The sequence below is a fragment of the Ambystoma mexicanum genome, chromosome 2p (assembly GCF_040938575.1).
Source record: "Ambystoma mexicanum isolate Mex_15411 chromosome 2p, UKY_AmexF1_1, whole genome shotgun sequence".
Taxonomy (NCBI): Eukaryota; Metazoa; Chordata; class Amphibia; order Caudata; family Ambystomatidae; genus Ambystoma; species Ambystoma mexicanum.
This window is the reverse complement of record NC_090923.1, coordinates 2,225,728-2,242,217: the sequence shown is the minus strand read 5'-3', so window position 1 is coordinate 2,242,217 and position 16,490 is coordinate 2,225,728. Positions and strand designations below refer to the sequence as shown.

The following is a 16,490-nucleotide window of genomic DNA, read 5'->3' as shown; positions in this document are numbered from 1 at the left end:
CAGCATAGCTACAGTATACATTAATCACAAGCATGAGGGATAACTCGCCCTTCCAGGTGGCATGCACTGCCAGAATTCACTACATTGATTTCTCATCAATGACCTTCACAGACCCAATGAGGTCACTTTGAAAACCTAACAGTAGGCCACCTTTCAGGCGATCCATTGTCCCACACTGTCAGTTGTTGGCATGTTATATATATCATATATGTTACAGAGCAAGTCCTCAAAACTATAGCTTCACTTAAACCATCCAACTGTAAAGGTGACAGCACCCAAGCCAAAGTCATAAAGAACTGCGCCACTATACTAGCGCCAACTGTCACCAGCTTTGTAAAGGAGTCCTTCAATTCCAGCCACATACCAGCAGCTAACAAAGGAGCCTGGGTCACACCCCTTCTCAAAAAACCATCACTAGACCCTACCATCCCCACCAATTACAGGCCAACAACAACAGTGCCATTCCTCCTCAAAATCATCGATAAAATAGCCTAAACACAAGTACAAGCACACCTCGAACAAAACCACTTACTAGGGGAAAAACAATCAGGCTTCCTCGCCAACCACAGTACTGAAACGGCCCTCCTGGATTTAAAAAACAGATGGATGCGATCAGTGATTCTGGTAAACTAGGCATCCTATTACTCCTAGACCTCTAAGCGGCGTTCGACTTGGTTGATCACAGCAAGCTATGCCAAACACTCACCACCAATTTCCATTTCTCCCAGAAGGCCACTAACTGGATAAAATCTTTCCTCTCAGACCGCACCTCAAGAGTCACCCTAGGAGAAGTAGCAGCAGACCCCATCCCTGTACTACTAGGGGTACCACAAGGCTCTTGCTTCTCCCCCACCGTATACAATGCCTACACCAAATTACTCTTCGCAGCATTAGATGCCATGGGAGTAATTTATACAAACTTTGCTGATGACACAGATCCTCATCCCCATCACAGGCAACCTGGAACAAGACACAGCCACCATCAACACTATCTATTCACTTATTCAAAACTGGATGGCAAAAAACAATATCTGCCTCAATGGAGAAAAAACTGAGATCCTCATAATCGGTTCTCCGGCCAGACTCAGCAAACTTCACCCAGACTACACTTCCATCCTGATCGATGGCACTTCCATCACCATTTCCCACAAAGTCAAAACACTAGGAGTGCACCTCGACTCCAACCTCACCCTGAAGTCCCATATCAGTGCGCTCGCCCCCTCGACATCCTACACCAGCAAACTCATTACCCTAAACAGGCCCCTCCTTACTACAGGCAACTGCCTCACCCTCGCTGGAGCCCTCATTCTAACTAAAATAGATTACTGCAACATCCCATTACTAGGTACCACAAAAACAACCTTACCAAACAAAGCCCTCAGCGCAGCACTGGGCATTAAAAGAAGAGAACATATCGCACAACACAGAAGAGATGCACACTGGCTCCCAGTACACGCAAGAATTCTCCACAAAACACTCACCACTACCCACAAATGCCAATTTGATGCCGCCCCCAGCGATCTTAATGGCTGCATCACACGCAAAACCTCACCCAGACTACTCAGATCCAGTGCCAACACCCAGCTCCTCATCCCTCGCTGCACATCCTCAAGAGCAGGCAACACTAGCTTCCCCATTGCAGCCCCCCGCATCTGGAATTCACTCCTCCCCTACCAGTCCAACGAAGCTTCTTTACCCAAGTTCAAAAAGCTACTCAAAACGTGGCTATTTAACAAATTCCAATAACTTATCACCAGTTCCTCAGCGGACTGGGTCACCCTCTTAGCAACCTAGACTACTCACTGCAAAGAACAATGACACCCAAGCCATACATACCACGCGGCCTACTAAATGCTTGCAATTTTTGAAAGTAGACTGGCCACTATATGTATGTAAAACTGGAAACATTTTGTATGTAACCTTTACTTGTTAACAAAGATATATGCAACTTACGCCATGACACCCAAGGGTTTGGCCGTGTAACCAAATGTAATAAATAAATAAAAAATAAATATCCATCCATAATAGGGTTTTTGGACAAAAGGTTTACCTGTATCAACACTGGCTCAAATTGTCTTAGGAAATGACAAGGCTCACCAGGATTGAACAAGTGTTGGTGTCCCTGAGTATTCAATGAGCAAAGGCTAAAAAACAGCCCTCTGCTCAGTTTCCCTCGTCACGACAGCCTGCAATCTGGGGAACCAAAGCCAATCGCTCTGCTTTTCAAACCCAGCCATCTCAGATCCTCCCTTCCTCTTGCTCCCATATGGGATTTCCTTTGATGGAGCCTCTGGGAGATTGAAATTCTGGGTGGAATACATCAATTCATCTCTAGGATACGCTCTAGTTTGGTACAATGGGTAGCCCTCTGTTTTATACACATCACAACCTCTCTGGCAGATTTCATCAATAACTGAGCATATGCCCCCTCTAATTGAACGTGCTTTAACTGTTAGCATAACCATATCACACCTCTCTGGGTGACAAAACTCAATATGATCAATATCCCTGGACTCCAACTTCTCTCAAGGCATAAAATAAGCGGCGTCGCACAGCAATTTGCTATGCAATTCTGTAGGCTTGCTAAACAAATGGACACTTGTGTAGCAAAGTTAGCTAGTTAAGTTGCCCTCTTTAATGAAGGCACAGCCCGCCCTACATTCCTCTCTTTACCCTCTTGTCTCTTTTCACTTCAAGTGCTAATCGAGAGAAAGTGCAGCAGTAATCATCTCCTCCACTCTTGAGTGCCAAAGGCATGTGTGGGAGTGCTAGGCAGGAATTCCTTTTTCAAATAATTGCAATCCAGAAGTAATCAGGATGATACTTTTATTAAGCTTTCTATATCTCCCTGCATGGCAGCTTTTCATGCTCTCCCGCCTCAGGCACCCCCTGCATGGCAGCTCCTCATGCTCTCCCGCCTCAGGGACCCTCTGCATGGCAGCTCTTCAGGGGCCCCCTGCATGGTAGCTCTTCATGCTCTCCCATCTCAGGGACCCCCTGCATGGTAGCTCCTCATGCTCCTCTTCCTCAGGGACCCCCTGCATGGCAGCTCCCCAGGGACCTCCTGCATGGCAGCTCCTCGTGCTCCTCTTCCTCAGGGACCGCCTGCATGGCAGCTCCTCATGCTCTCCCCCCTCAGGGACCCCCTGCATGGCAGCTCCTCATGCTCCTCTTCCTCAGGGACCCCCTGCATGGCAGCTCCTCATGCTCTCCCCCCTCAGGGACCCCCTGCATGGCAGCTCCTCATGCTCTCCCCCCTCATGAACCCCTGCATGGCAGCTCCTCGTGCTCCTCTTCCTCAGGGACCCCCTGCATGGCAGCTCCTCAGGGACCTCCTGCATGGCAGCTCTTCAGGGAACCCATGCATGGCAGCTCCTCATGCTCTTCCTCAGGGACCCCCTGCATGGCAGCTCCTCATGCTCTTCCTCAGGGACCCCCTGCATGGCAGCTCCTCAGGGACCCCCTGCATGGCAGCTCCTCAGGGAACCCATGCATTGCAGCTCCTCGTGCTCCTCTTCCTCAGGGACCCCCTGCATGGCAGCTCCTCAGGGACCCCCTGCATGGCAGCTCCTCATGCTCTCCCCCCTCAGGGACCCCCTGCATGGCAGCTCCCCATGCTCTCTCCCCTCAGGGACCCCCTGCATGGCAGCTCCCCATGCTCTCTCCCCTCAGGGACCCCCTGCATGGCAGCTCCTCATGCTCCTCTTCCTCAGGGACGCCCTGTATGGCAGCTCCTCATGCTCTCCCACCTCAGGGACCCCATGCATGGCAGCTCCTCATGCTCTCCCACCTCAGGAACCCCCTGCATGGCAGCTCCTCATGCTCTCCCCCCTCAGGGACCCCCTGCATGGCAGCTCCTCATGCTCTCCCACCTCAGGGATCCCCTGCATGGCTGCTCCTCATGCTCGCCCCCCTCAGGGACCCCCTGCATGGCAGCTCCTCATGCTCCTCTTCCTCAGGAACCCCCTGCATGGCAGCTCCTAGTGCTCCTCTTCCTCAGGGACCCCCTGCATGGCAGCTCCTCAGGGACCCCCTGCATGGCAGCTCCTCATGCTCTCCCACCTCAGGGACCCCCTGCATGGCAGCTCCTCAGGGACCCCCTGCATGGCAGCTCCTCAGGGACCCCCTGCATGGCAGCTCCTCATACTCTCCCACCTCAGGGACCCCCTGCATGGCAGCTCCTCAGGAACCACCTGCATGGCAGCTCCTCATGCTCTCCCCCCTCAGGGACCCCCTGCATGGCAGCTCCTCATGCTCTCCCACCTCAGGGATCCCCTGCATGGCTGCTCCTCATGCTCGCCCCCCCTCAGGGGCCCCCTGCATGGCAGCTCCTCAAGCTCCTCTTCCTCGGGGACCCCCTGCATGGCAGCTCCTCAAGCTCCTCTTCCTCGGGGACCCCCTGCATGGCAGCTCCTCATGCTCCTCTTCCTCAGGAACCCCCTGCATGGCAGCTCCTAGTGCTCCTCTTCCTCAGGGACCCCCTGCATGGCAGCTCCTCAGGGACCCCCTGCATGGCAGCTCCTCATGCTCTCCCACCTCAGGGACCCCCTGCATGGCAGCTCCTCAGGGACCACCTGCATGGTAGCTCCTCATGCTACTCTTCCTCAGGGACCCCCTGCATGGCAGCTCCTCAGGGACCCCCTGCATGGTAGCTCCTCATGCTCCTCTTCCTCAGGGACCCCCTGCATGGCAGCTCCTCAGGGACCCCCTGCATGGCAGCTCCTCAGGGACCCCCTGCATGGCAGCTCCTCAGGGACCCCCTGCATGGCAGCTCCTCATGCTCCTCTTCCTCAGGGACCCCCTGCATGGCAGCTCCTAGTGCTCCTCTTCCTCAGGGACCCCCTGCATGGCAGCTCCTCATGCTCCTCTTCCTCAGGGGCCCCCTGCATGGCAGCTCCTAGTGCTCCTCTTCCTCAGGGACCCCCTGCATGGCAGCTCCTCAGGGACCCCCTGCATGGCAGCTCCTCATGCTCTCCCACCTCAGGGACCCCCTGCATGGCAGCTCCTAGTGCTCCTCTTCCTCAGGGACCCCCTGCATGGCAGCTCCTCAGGGACCCCCTGCATGGCAGCTCCTCAGGGACCCCCTGCATGGCAGCTCCTCATGCTCGCCCACCTCAGGGACCCCCTGCATGGCAGCTCCTCAGGGACCCCCTGCATGGCAGCTCCTCATGCTCCTCTTCCTCAGGGACCCCCTGCATGGCAGCTCCTAGTGCTCCTCTTTCTCAGGGACCCCCGGCATGGCAGCTCCTCAGGGACCCCCTGCATGGCAGCTCCTCATGCTCTCCCACCTCAGGGACCCCCTGCATGGCAGCTCCTCAGGGACCCCCTGCATGGCAGCTCCTCATGCTCGCCCACCTCAGGGACCCCCTGCATGGCAGCTCCTCAGGGACCCCCTGCATGGCAGCTCCTCATGCTCGCCCACCTCAGGGACCCCCTGCATGGCAGCTCCTCTTCCTCAGGGACCCCCTGCATGGCAGCTCCTCAGGGACCCCCTGCATGGCAGCTCCTCAGGGACCCCCTGCATGGCATCTCCTCAGGGACCCCCTGCATGGCAGCTCCTCATGCTCGCCCACCTCAGGGACCCCCTGCATGGCAGCTCCTCAGGGACCCCTGCATGGCAGCTCCTCATGCTCGCCCACCTCAGGGACCCCCTGCATGGCAGCTCCTCAGGGACCCCCTGCATGGCAGCTCCTCAGGGACCCCCTGCATGGCAGCTCCTCATGCTCCTCTTCCTCAGGGACCCCCTGCATGGCAGCTCCTAGTGCTCCTCTTCCTCAGGGACCCCCTGCATGGCAGCTCCTCAGGGACCCCCTGCATGGCAGCTCCTCATGCTCTCCCACCTCAGGGACCCCCTGCATGGCAGCTCCTCAGGGACCCCCTGCATGGCAGCTCCTCATGCTCGCCCACCTCAGGGACCCCCTGCATGGCAGCTCCTCAGGGACCCCCTGCATGGCAGCTCCTCATGCTCCTCTTCCTCAGGGACCCCCTGCATGGCAGCTCCTCAGGGACCCCCTGCATGGCAGCTCCTCATGCTCTCCCACCTCAGGGACCCCCTGCATGGCAGCTCCTCAGGGACCCCCTGCATGGCAGCTCCTCATGCTCGCCCACCTCAGGGACCCCCTGCATGGCAGCTCCTCAGGGACCCCCTGCATGGCAGCTCCTCATGCTCTCCCACCTCAGGGACCCCCTGCATGGCAGCTCCTCAGGGACCCCCTGCATGGCAGCTCCTCATGCTCCTCTTCCTCAGGGACCCCCTGCATGGCAGCTCCTCAGGGACCCCCTGCATGGCAGCTCCTCATGCTCCTCTTCCTCAGGAACCCCCTGCATGGCAGCTCCTAGTGCTCCTCTTCCTCAGGGACCCCCTGCATGGCAGCTCCTCAGGGACCCCCTGCATGGCAGCTCCTCATGCTCGCCCACCTCAGGGACCCCCTGCATGGCAGCTCCTCAGGGACCCCCTGCATGGCAGCTCCTCATGCTCGCCCACCTCAGGGACCCCCTGCATGGCAGCTCCTCAGGGACCCCCTGCATGGCAGCTCCTCATGCTCGCCCACCTCAGGGACCCCCTGCATGGCAGCTCCTCAGGGACCCCCTGCATGACAGCTCCTCATGCTCCTCTTCCTCAGGGACCCCCTGCATGGCAGCTCCTCAGGGACCCCCTGCATGGCAGCTCCTCATGCTCTCCCACCTCAGGGACCCCCTGCATGGCAGCTCCTCAGGGACCGCCTGCATGGCAGCTCCTCATGCTCGCCCACCTCAGGGACCCCCTGCATGGCAGCTCCTCAGGGACCCCCTGCATGGCAGCTCCTCAGGGACCCCCTGCATGGCAGCTCCTCATGCTCGCCCACCTCAGGGACCCCCTGCATGGCAGCTCCTCAGGGACCCCCTGCATGGCAGCTCCTCATGCTCCTCTTCCTCAGGGACCCCCTGCATGGCAGCTCCTAGTGCTCCTCTTCCTCAGGGACCCCCTGCATGGCAGCTCCTCAGGGACCCCCTGCATGGCAGCTCCTCATGCTCTCCCACCTCTGGGACCCCCTGCATGGCAGCTCCTCAGGGACCCCCTGCATGGCAGCTCCTCATGCTCGCCCACCTCAGGGACCCCCTGCATGGCAGCTCCTCAGGGACCCCCTGCATGGCAGCTCCTCATGCTCGCCCACCTCAGGGACCCCCTGCATGGCAGCTCCTCAGGGACCCCCTGCATGGCAGCTCCTCATGCTCCTCTTCCTCAGGGACCCCCTGCATGGCAGCTCCTCATGCTCTCCCACCTCAGGGACCCCCTGCATGGCAGCTCCTCAGGGACCCCCTGCATGGCAGCTCCTCATGCTCGCCCACCTCAGGGACCCCCTGCATGGCAGCTCCTCAGGGACCCCCTGCATGGCAGCTCCTCATGCTCGCCCACCTCAGGGACCCCCTGCATGGCAGCTCCTCAGGGACACCCTGCATGGCAGCTCCTCAGGGACCCCCTGCATGGCAGCTCCTCATGCTCCTCTTCCTCAGGGACCCCCTGCATGGCAGCTCCTAGTGCTCCTCTTCCTCAGGGACCCCCTGCATGGCAGCTCCTCAGGGACCCCCTGCATGGCAGCTCCTCATGCTCTCCCACCTCAGGGACCCCCTGCATGGCAGCTCCTCAGGGACCCCCTGCATGGCAGCTCCTCATGCTCGCCCACCTCAGGGACCCCCTGCATGGCAGCTCCTCAGGGACCCCCTGCATGGCAGCTCCTCATGCTCACCCACCTCAGGGACCCCCTGCATGGCAGCTCCTCAGGGACCCCCTGCATGGCAGCTCCTCATGCTCCTCTTCCTCAGGGACCCCCTGCATGGCAGCTCCTCAGGGACCCCCTGCATGGCAGCTCCTCATGCTCTCCCACCTCAGGGACCCCCTGCATGGCAGCTCCTCAGGGACCCCCTGCATGGCAGCTCCTCATGCTCGCCCACCTCAGGGACCCCCTGCATGGCAGCTCCTCAGGGACCCCCTGCATGGCAGCTCCTCATGCTCGCCCACCTCAGGGACCCCCTGCATGGCAGCTCCTCAGGGACCCCCTGCATGGCAGCTCCTCATGCTCTCCCACCTCAGGGACCCCCTGCATGGCAGCTCCTCATGCTCCTCTTCCTCAGGGACCCCCTGCATGGCAGCTCCTCAGGGACCCCCTGCATGGCAGCTCCTCATGCTCGCCCACCTCAGGGACCCCCTGCATGGCAGCTCCTCAGGGACCCCCTGCATGGCAGCTCCTCATGCTCTCCCACCTCAGGGACCCCCTGCATGGCAGCTCCTCAGGGACCCCCTGCATGGCAGCTCCTCATGCTCGCCCACCTCAGGGACCCCCTGCATGGCAGCTCCTCAGGGACCCCCTGCATGGCAGCTCCTCATGCTCGCCCACCTCAGGGACCCCCTGCATGGCAGCTCCTCAGGGACCCCCTGCATGGCAGCTCCTCATGCTCTCCCACCTCAGGGACCCCCTGCATGGCAGCTCCTCATGCTCCTCTTCCTCAGGGACCCCCTGCATGTCAGCTCCTCAGGGACCCCCTGCATGGCAGCTCCTCATGCTCGCCCACCTCAGGGACCCCCTGCATGGCAGCTCCTCAGGGACCCCCTGCATGGCAGCTCCTCATGCTCGCCCACCTCAGGGACCCCCTGCATGGCAGCTCCTCAGGGACACCCTGCATGGCAGCTCCTCAGGGACCCCCTGCATGGCAGCTCCTCATGCTCCTCTTCCTCAGGGACCCCCTGCATGGCAGCTCCTAGTGCTCCTCTTCCTCAGGGACCCCCTGCATGGCAGCTCCTCAGGGACCCCCTGCATGGCAGCTCCTCATGCTCTCCCACCTCAGGGACCCCCTGCATGGCAGCTCCTCAGGGACCCCCTGCATGGCAGCTCCTCATGCTCGCCCACCTCAGGGACCCCCTGCATGGCAGCTCCTCAGGGACCCCCTGCATGGCAGCTCCTCATGCTCGCCCACCTCAGGGACCCCCTGCATGGCAGCTCCTCAGGGACCCCCTGCATGGCAGCTCCTCATGCTCCTCTTCCTCAGGGACCCCCTGCATGGCAGCTCCTCAGGGACCCCCTGCATGGCAGCTCCTCATGCTCGCCCACCTCAGGGACCCCCTGCATGGCAGCTCCTCAGGGACACCCTGCATGGCAGCTCCTCGGGGACCCCCTGCATGGCAGCTCCTCATGCTCCTCTTCCTCAGGGACCCCCTGCATGGCAGCTCCTAGTGCTCCTCTTCCTCAGGGACCCCCTGCATGGCAGCTCCTCAGGGACCCCCTGCATGGCAGCTCCTCATGCTCTCCCACCTCAGGGACCCCCTGCATGGCAGCTCCTCAGGGACCCCCTGCATGGCAGCTCCTCATGCTCGCCCACCTCAGGGACCCCCTGCATGGCAGCTCCTCAGGGACCCCCTGCATGGCAGCTCCTCATGCTCGCCCACCTCAGGGACCCCCTGCATGGCAGCTCCTCAGGGACCCCCTGCATGGCAGCTCCTCATGCTCCTCTTCCTCAGGGACCCCCTGCATGGCAGCTCCTCAGGGACCCCCTGCATGGCAGCTCCTCATGCTCTCCCACCTCAGGGACCCCCTGCATGGCAGCTCCTCAGGGACCCCCTGCATGGCAGCTCCTCAGGGACCCCCTGCATGGCAGCTCCTCATGCTCTCCCCCCTCAGGGACCCCCTGCATGGCAGCTCCTCATGCTCTCCCACCTCAGGGATCCCCTGCATGGCAGCTCCTCATGCTCCTCTTCCTCAGGAACCCCCTGCATGGCAGCTCCTAGTGCTCCTCTTCCTCAGGGACCCCCTGCATGGCAGCTCCTCAGGGACCCCCTGCATGGCAGCTCCTCATGCTCGCCCACCTCAGGGACCCCCTGCATGGCAGCTCCTCAGGGACCCCCTGCATGGCAGCTCCTCATGCTCGCCCACCTCAGGGACCCCCTGCATGGCAGCTCCTCAGGGACCCCCTGCATGGCAGCTCCTCATGCTCTCCCCCCTCAGGGACCCCCTGCATGGCAGCTCCTCATGCTCTCCCACCTCAGGGATCCCCTGCATGGCAGCTCCTCATGCTCCTCTTCCTCAGGAACCCCCTGCATGGCAGCTCCTAGTGCTCCTCTTCCTCAGGGACCCCCTGCATGGCAGCTCCTCAGGGACCCCCTGCATGGCAGCTCCTCATGCTCGCCCACCTCAGGGACCCCCTGCATGGCAGCTCCTCAGGGACCCCCTGCATGGCAGCTCCTCATGCTCGCCCACCTCAGGGACCCCCTGCATGGCAGCTCCTCAGGGACCCCCTGCATGGCAGCTCCTCATGCTCGCCCACCTCAGGGACCCCCTGCATGGCAGCTCCTCAGGGACCCCCTGCATGGCAGCTCCTCATGCTCGCCCACCTCAGGGACCCCCTGCATGGCAGCTCCTCAGGGACCCCCTGCATGGCAGCTCCTCAGGGACCCCCTGCATGGCAGCTCCTCATGCTCTCCCCCCTCAGGGACCCCCTGCATGGCAGCTCCTCATGCTCTCCCACCTCAGGGATCCCCTGCATGGCAGCTCCTCATGCTCCTCTTCCTCAGGAACCCCCTGCATGGCAGCTCCTAGTGCTCCTCTTCCTCAGGGACCCCCTGCATGGCAGCTCCTCAGGGACCCCCTGCATGGCAGCTCCTCATGCTCGCCCACCTCAGGGACCCCCTGCATGGCAGCTCCTCAGGGACCCCCTGCATGGCAGCTCCTCATGCTCGCCCACCTCAGGGACCCCCTGCATGGCAGCTCCTCAGGGACCCCCTGCATGGCAGCTCTCCACTCTGCACCCCTCATGGAATCACTGTCAGGCCCCTCCAAGGCTGGGGGAACTCCCCATGCTCACCCACCCCTGCAAGGGCCCACTGGCTCACCTCCTCCTCGTGGTGCAGCCGGGACATAGCTCTGCGGGGGTGCGGCGCGGGTCCGCTCGTGAGAGCTCTTCTAGACGGCGCAGAGGTGCGTGCACGCTTCTCGGACACTGCTTCGCGCATGCTCATTACACCATCGCCGGTGGGTACCTTAGCCAAGGAAACCCTCACAGCGCATGCGCCACAGCAATCACAGGCACACGCCTCGCAGGAAGGCCTTACAACGCATGCGCTTCGGGCGTGCCGTCTTAACGCATGCGCCAAACAGTAAACATTCACAACGCACACGCCTCGAAGGAAGGACCTACAACGCATGCGCCTCGAGCGTGGCCCTCTTAGCGCATGCGCCACAGCAATCACAGGGCACACGCCTCGCAGGAAGGCCTTACAACGCATGCGCCTCGAGCGTGGCCCTCTTAGCGCATGCGCCAAACAGTAAACATTCACAACGCGCACGCCTCCTACGAAGGCCTTACAACGCATGCCCCTCGGGCGTGCCCTCTTAGCGCATGCGCCAAACAGTAAACATTCACAACGCGCACGCCTCCTACGAAGGCCTTACAACGCATGCGCCTCGGACGTGCCCTCTTAGCGCATGCGCCAAACAGTAAACATTCACAACGCACACGCCTCGTAGGAAGGCCTTACAACGCATGCGCCTCGGACGTGCCCTCTTAGCGCATGCGCCAAACAGTAAACATTCACAACGCGCACGCCTCCTACGAAGGCCTTACAACGCATGCGCCTCGGACGTGCCCTCTTAGCGCATGCGCCAAACAGTAAACATTCACAACGCACACGCCTCGTAGGAAGGCCTTACAACGCATGCGCCTCGGACGTGCCCTCTTAGCGCATGCGCCAAACAGTAAACATTCACAACGCACACGCCTCGCCTCGTAGGAAGGTTAATATTAATGTTAAAGGTCATTTGTACCGCGCACTATCACCACCGAAGTGGTCCCCTGGCGCTCTGGCGGCTCTGAAAAGGGGAGGAGAGGGGGTGGGTTAGTAGGAATAAGCTGGAAAAGTGCAAGAGAGCAGTGATGTGCTGTTGGCAGCCTCAGCCCGGTGGTTCCGTCGGCCGGGCTTGGGGTGTTTTATGGTCCGTAGTCGTCGTGTGCTGTTGTGCAAGGCTATGTGTGGTTTGTTTTGTTGTTGCATTGTTGTGATGTTTGTGCGGATTGCTGCGTTTAAGGCTTGTGGTTGTGTTTGGTTATAGTTTGAGAGGTGTCTGCAGAGGGATGGAATTGTTAGTTGGTTGGTTAGTTGGCATTGCTGTCCTTGCAATTGTGGGATTCCATCTAGGTCCGGTACATGCTAACAATCACATTTCTATCTAGATGCGACGCAAGCTAGGGTTCATAATTCTAAGTGTGGTGCATGCTAAGAGTCACATATGCTAACGGTCCCATTCCTGAAATTCCATCCGAGTGTGGCATATGCTAACCATCATATTTCTATCTAGATGCGACGCGGGCTAAGCTTGGGAATTCCATCTGAGTGTGGCATATGTTAACCATCATATTTCTATCTAGATGCGACGCGGACTAAGCTTGGGTCCAAACAGTAACAGACGCGGACTAAGCTTGGGTCCAACAGTAGGTGTTGAGTCTACTGATTTATGTGTTATTTTAGTAGGTTGTATTTACCAATGATCAATATGGAAATATAGTTCTGAATGAGGATTCAGACCAATCACTGCATTCTGTTCATGTATTATACTTAAAGTTCCATTTAAGGCAAGTGTATTCTTAGAGTGTTATGGTTTGTGGAGTTCTGTGTTTAGTTCTGAAATAAGCAGTTGGGTACTGCCTCTCCAGGTGGTGCCTGCTGTCGCTTGTAGCAGACTTAAATAAACAAGTTGTTAACCACTAAACAGCACAGTATTCGCCTTTTAACATTGTCGACGTGGATTTGTGTCACGGTCTCTGACGCCAGCCCAGCTGATTCATCTCTGTGTCCAGCTGCTTCATCTCTGTGTTCGGCCGGGGGCTGGCACTGTGTCTCCGCTGTCTCCGCCGCACCAAGCGACAGCAGGCGAGGCAGATCGAGGGCGAAGGAGACAGTCAGGGAAGTCCGCTTGCATGGTGGAGAGGAGAGCCGCGAGGGAGCCGTGCACGGCAGGCAGAGCCCAGACTCCTTCACCGCCTGTGTTTGCGGTGAGACGCGGAGGGAGCGCTTTGAGGAGGAAGCCCGATCAGGCAAGTGGCAAGATTGGGGGGGGGGCCGCGAGGACAAGCAGCAGAGCAGGCTCGCGAGCTGCGAACGAGCCACTCACAGCTGTTAGTGCGCTTGCTCCGCCCATTGCCGCCCACGTGCTAGCACGCGGCTCTCATCTGGGTCCTAGCACGACACTAAAAAAAAAAAAAAGAGGAAAAGAACACTGAAATTGCAATCGTTCCAGAACGTGCAATTAGGAAGGAAAAAAAGTGTTTACACAGTGAACAAAGGAGCCTGTACATCTAAGGAAATATTCATTTAGTGAACAGAGTTAACTATTGGGTTCTTTGCACCAACCCAATTAGTTGAAGACTCACCGTTCTCACTGCCACCTCTGCCACTTCATACACACACATAGCTGCAAAACGTTTCCTCACCATGGCAGCATCAATTCCTCCACCCACTTCGTTCCTCAATGAACCTGGCCGTCCTCTTCTCAGGTGGGACAAGTGGAAGGACACATTTGAGAATTACTTGGTGGCAATGGGCGGTGACAGATTTTCGCCAGCTCGCAAAAAGGCTCTGTTGGTTCACAATTTGGGCACAGAAGGACGCAGGATCTTCGATGGGCTGACTGGAGACCACATGTTGGAGGCGGGTGATGCTGATGAATATGCATTGGCTCTCAAAAAACTACAGGACCACTTTGAGCCCAGGAAAAATGTCAGCTGTGAAAGACATAAATTCTTCCAGTGAGTACAAGAAACAGTCTGAGTCGGTTGAATCATATGTGGCCTGCTTAAGGTCATTAAGTTACTCATGTGAATTTGAGCACCTGACTGATTCTCTAATCAGGGATCAGTTACTCAGGTGCACCAATAACGCAAGGATCCAAGAGAAACTACTGGCCAAGGACATGAAACTGGATGACGCGCTCGAATTAGCCAGGAGCATTGAACAGACATCATTGTATGTTAAGGAGTTAAAGGGTGACAAACAAAATCCGACTACCATGTCAGTCTGTCAGTCTGTACAATAGACCAAAAGAAAAGATCAAATATTTCCAGTGGAAAGAAAGGGAATTGGACTGCGAGAAATGCATGTACCAGATGTGGCAACCCCAGACATGGTGCAAACTTTCCGTCGTGCCCTGCCAAATTCGCCAAATGCTTTAAGTGCAAGAATAGAGGACACTTTGCAAATGTATCTAAAGCTACCCTCATAAACTTCCTCGAACCCAGAGTAGAGAACAGGTCCAACATTGAAGAATCGGTCAGGAGAAATTACAATATTCAAGAAGTATCAGTCACCCAGGAACCAAGTGCCAAGTTTGTTTTTGAAATTTCAGCCATCTCAGGAGAGGCTAAAGGTCCAGCAGACACTTTTCTGATTGATGGGCGAGGTTTAGTCATGAAAGTAGACACTTGTTCTCCTTGGACCATAATCTCGAGGGATACTTTGGTTAACATATTGAAGAAGGGCGAAGGGTCAATTAAACCCACAAAGGTTAGAGCATGTGGATATGGAGAATCTACGATAGAAATCTTGGGGGAATTTTCGGCATCTGTCAGTTACAAAGGAAAAGAATGTCAGGCCAATATTTTGGTAGCGAACAAGGGAGCTTCTTTATTAGGATGGGAAGAACAAAAGAGTTTGGGCGTAAGAATTCAGGCAAATGCCCCCCAGCCAATTTCTATTGTGGAAGTAGAAGACGACCTCTGGACCAAGGAGTTCCCTGAAGTGTTTTCTGAGAAATTAGGGAAACTTAGAAATTTTGAACATCATATCAAATTAAAAAATGATGCGCAACCAGTGATACACAAAGTTAGACAAGTGCCATTAAAGATGAGAAGTAAGCTTCGGGAGGAGTTAAATGACTTGGTGGACAAAGGAGTAATTGAACCAATGACAGCAACAGAATGGTTATCGCCGGTTGTACTAGTAGCCAAGGCAAATGGAAACCTGAGGCTGTGTGTAGATTTACGGAGTCTAAATCGGAACATTGTTGTAGAGAGACATCCTCTGCCTAACATATCGGAGACTCTTTCCACCCTGGGAGAACCGAAGGTATTTTCCATCATTGACTTGTCAGCGGCATATCATCAGGTTCCTTTGTCCAAAAGTTGCCAGCATCTCACAGCATTCATTACTCCCGAAGGGGTGTTCAAATATAATCGCATGCCTTTTGGGTTAGCCTCTGCTGCTTCTGTTTTTCAAAGTGTGATGGAGGAAGTGCTTAGAGGGCTAAGCAAAGTAACAGTGTTTCAGGATGACATATTAGTGTTTGCCGAGAATGAAGAAGAACATAATGAGATTTTGAGGGCTGTCCTTGTCAGACTCAAAGAATCTGGTTTGACTGTGCAAAGAAAAAAATGCAAGATTGCGGTTAGAGAGGTAGATTATTTAGGTCATAGAATTTCTGGCGATGGTATTGCTCCGAAAAAGTCCCTTATTGATAGCATCAGCGGTGCTCCCCAGCCACGTGACAAAGATCAGTTGCGTTCCTTCATGGGGCTGGCAGAGTACTACCACAAATTTGTAAATGGCTTTGCCACCATCTCCACCCCGTTAAGAGAGTTATTGAAAAAGAATGTGAAGTTTGTGTGGTCGAGTGAATGCCATGAAGCTTTTAGGAAAATAAAAGAATGCATAGTGCAAGCACCCTCCTTGGGAGGGTTTGTGTCGGGAAGAAAAACTGTTTTGTCAGTTGATGCAAGCAATATGGGTCTAGGTGCAGCTCTGTCTCAGGTGGACTCGGGTAAGACTGAACATATAATTGCGTTTGCCTCAAGGCCATTGAGGGGAGCAGAAGAAAACTACTCAGTGATTGAGAGGGAGGCATTGGCGGTCTCGTGGGCTGTAGCACATTTCAAAATCTATCTATGGGGTCAAACTTTTATGGTAAAAACTGACCACAAGCCTTTAGTCCAATTACTAGGCAGTGTAGAGTGGGCCAAAGGATCACCCAGAATTTCTAGATGGATGGTTGAACTCCTAACCTATGACTTCAAAATAGTGTACATAGCAGGTAGAGACAATGTAGTAGCGGACTGTTTGTCTAGGTTACCGGTAGAGGGCAAAGATTCAGAAGAAGCATTCTCAGAGCAGGGCGTTAGTATTTCTGAGGTCGAATACAAGGCCATAAGTAGGGATGAGTGGGAGATTGCTGATAGTGAGGATCTCGTATTGAATCAAGTCAAGGTGTGGACTAAGACAGGGTGGCCTCACAAAAACATTGTAGAAAAACAGTTTGACTGCTTTTACTGCATAAAGGATGAGCTGAATTTATCAGAAGATGGTCTAAAGCTCAGGAAGGGTACCAGAGTGATTCCACCCAGCAATGTCAGATCCAAACTAGTGAGTATAGCTCACCAAGGCCATTTAGGGATGGGAGGAACCAAAAGATACATCAGGGAATTCTATTGGTGGCCGGCAGTGGACAGTGAAGTAGAGAGGTGCGTGAAGAACTGCA

The 16,490-nt window shown here is 56.5% G+C and overlaps 1 protein-coding gene across 3 annotated transcripts in view; it reads right to left on the bottom strand.

The window, feature by feature from the left end:
- LOC138566124 (zinc finger protein 282-like) overlaps window positions 1-10,984 on the bottom strand; it is a 200,676-nt gene extending 189,692 nt beyond the window's left edge. For all 3 annotated transcript variants that reach the window (XM_069643126.1, XM_069643125.1, XM_069643124.1), the window contains exon 1: window positions 10,862-10,984. In XM_069643126.1, the coding sequence (XP_069499227.1) occupies window positions 10,862-10,981 (120 nt within the window). In that variant the 5' untranslated portion in view covers window positions 10,982-10,984. The remainder of the gene's footprint in view (window positions 1-10,861) is intronic.
- Between the last annotated feature and the right edge of the window lie 5,506 nt (window positions 10,985-16,490).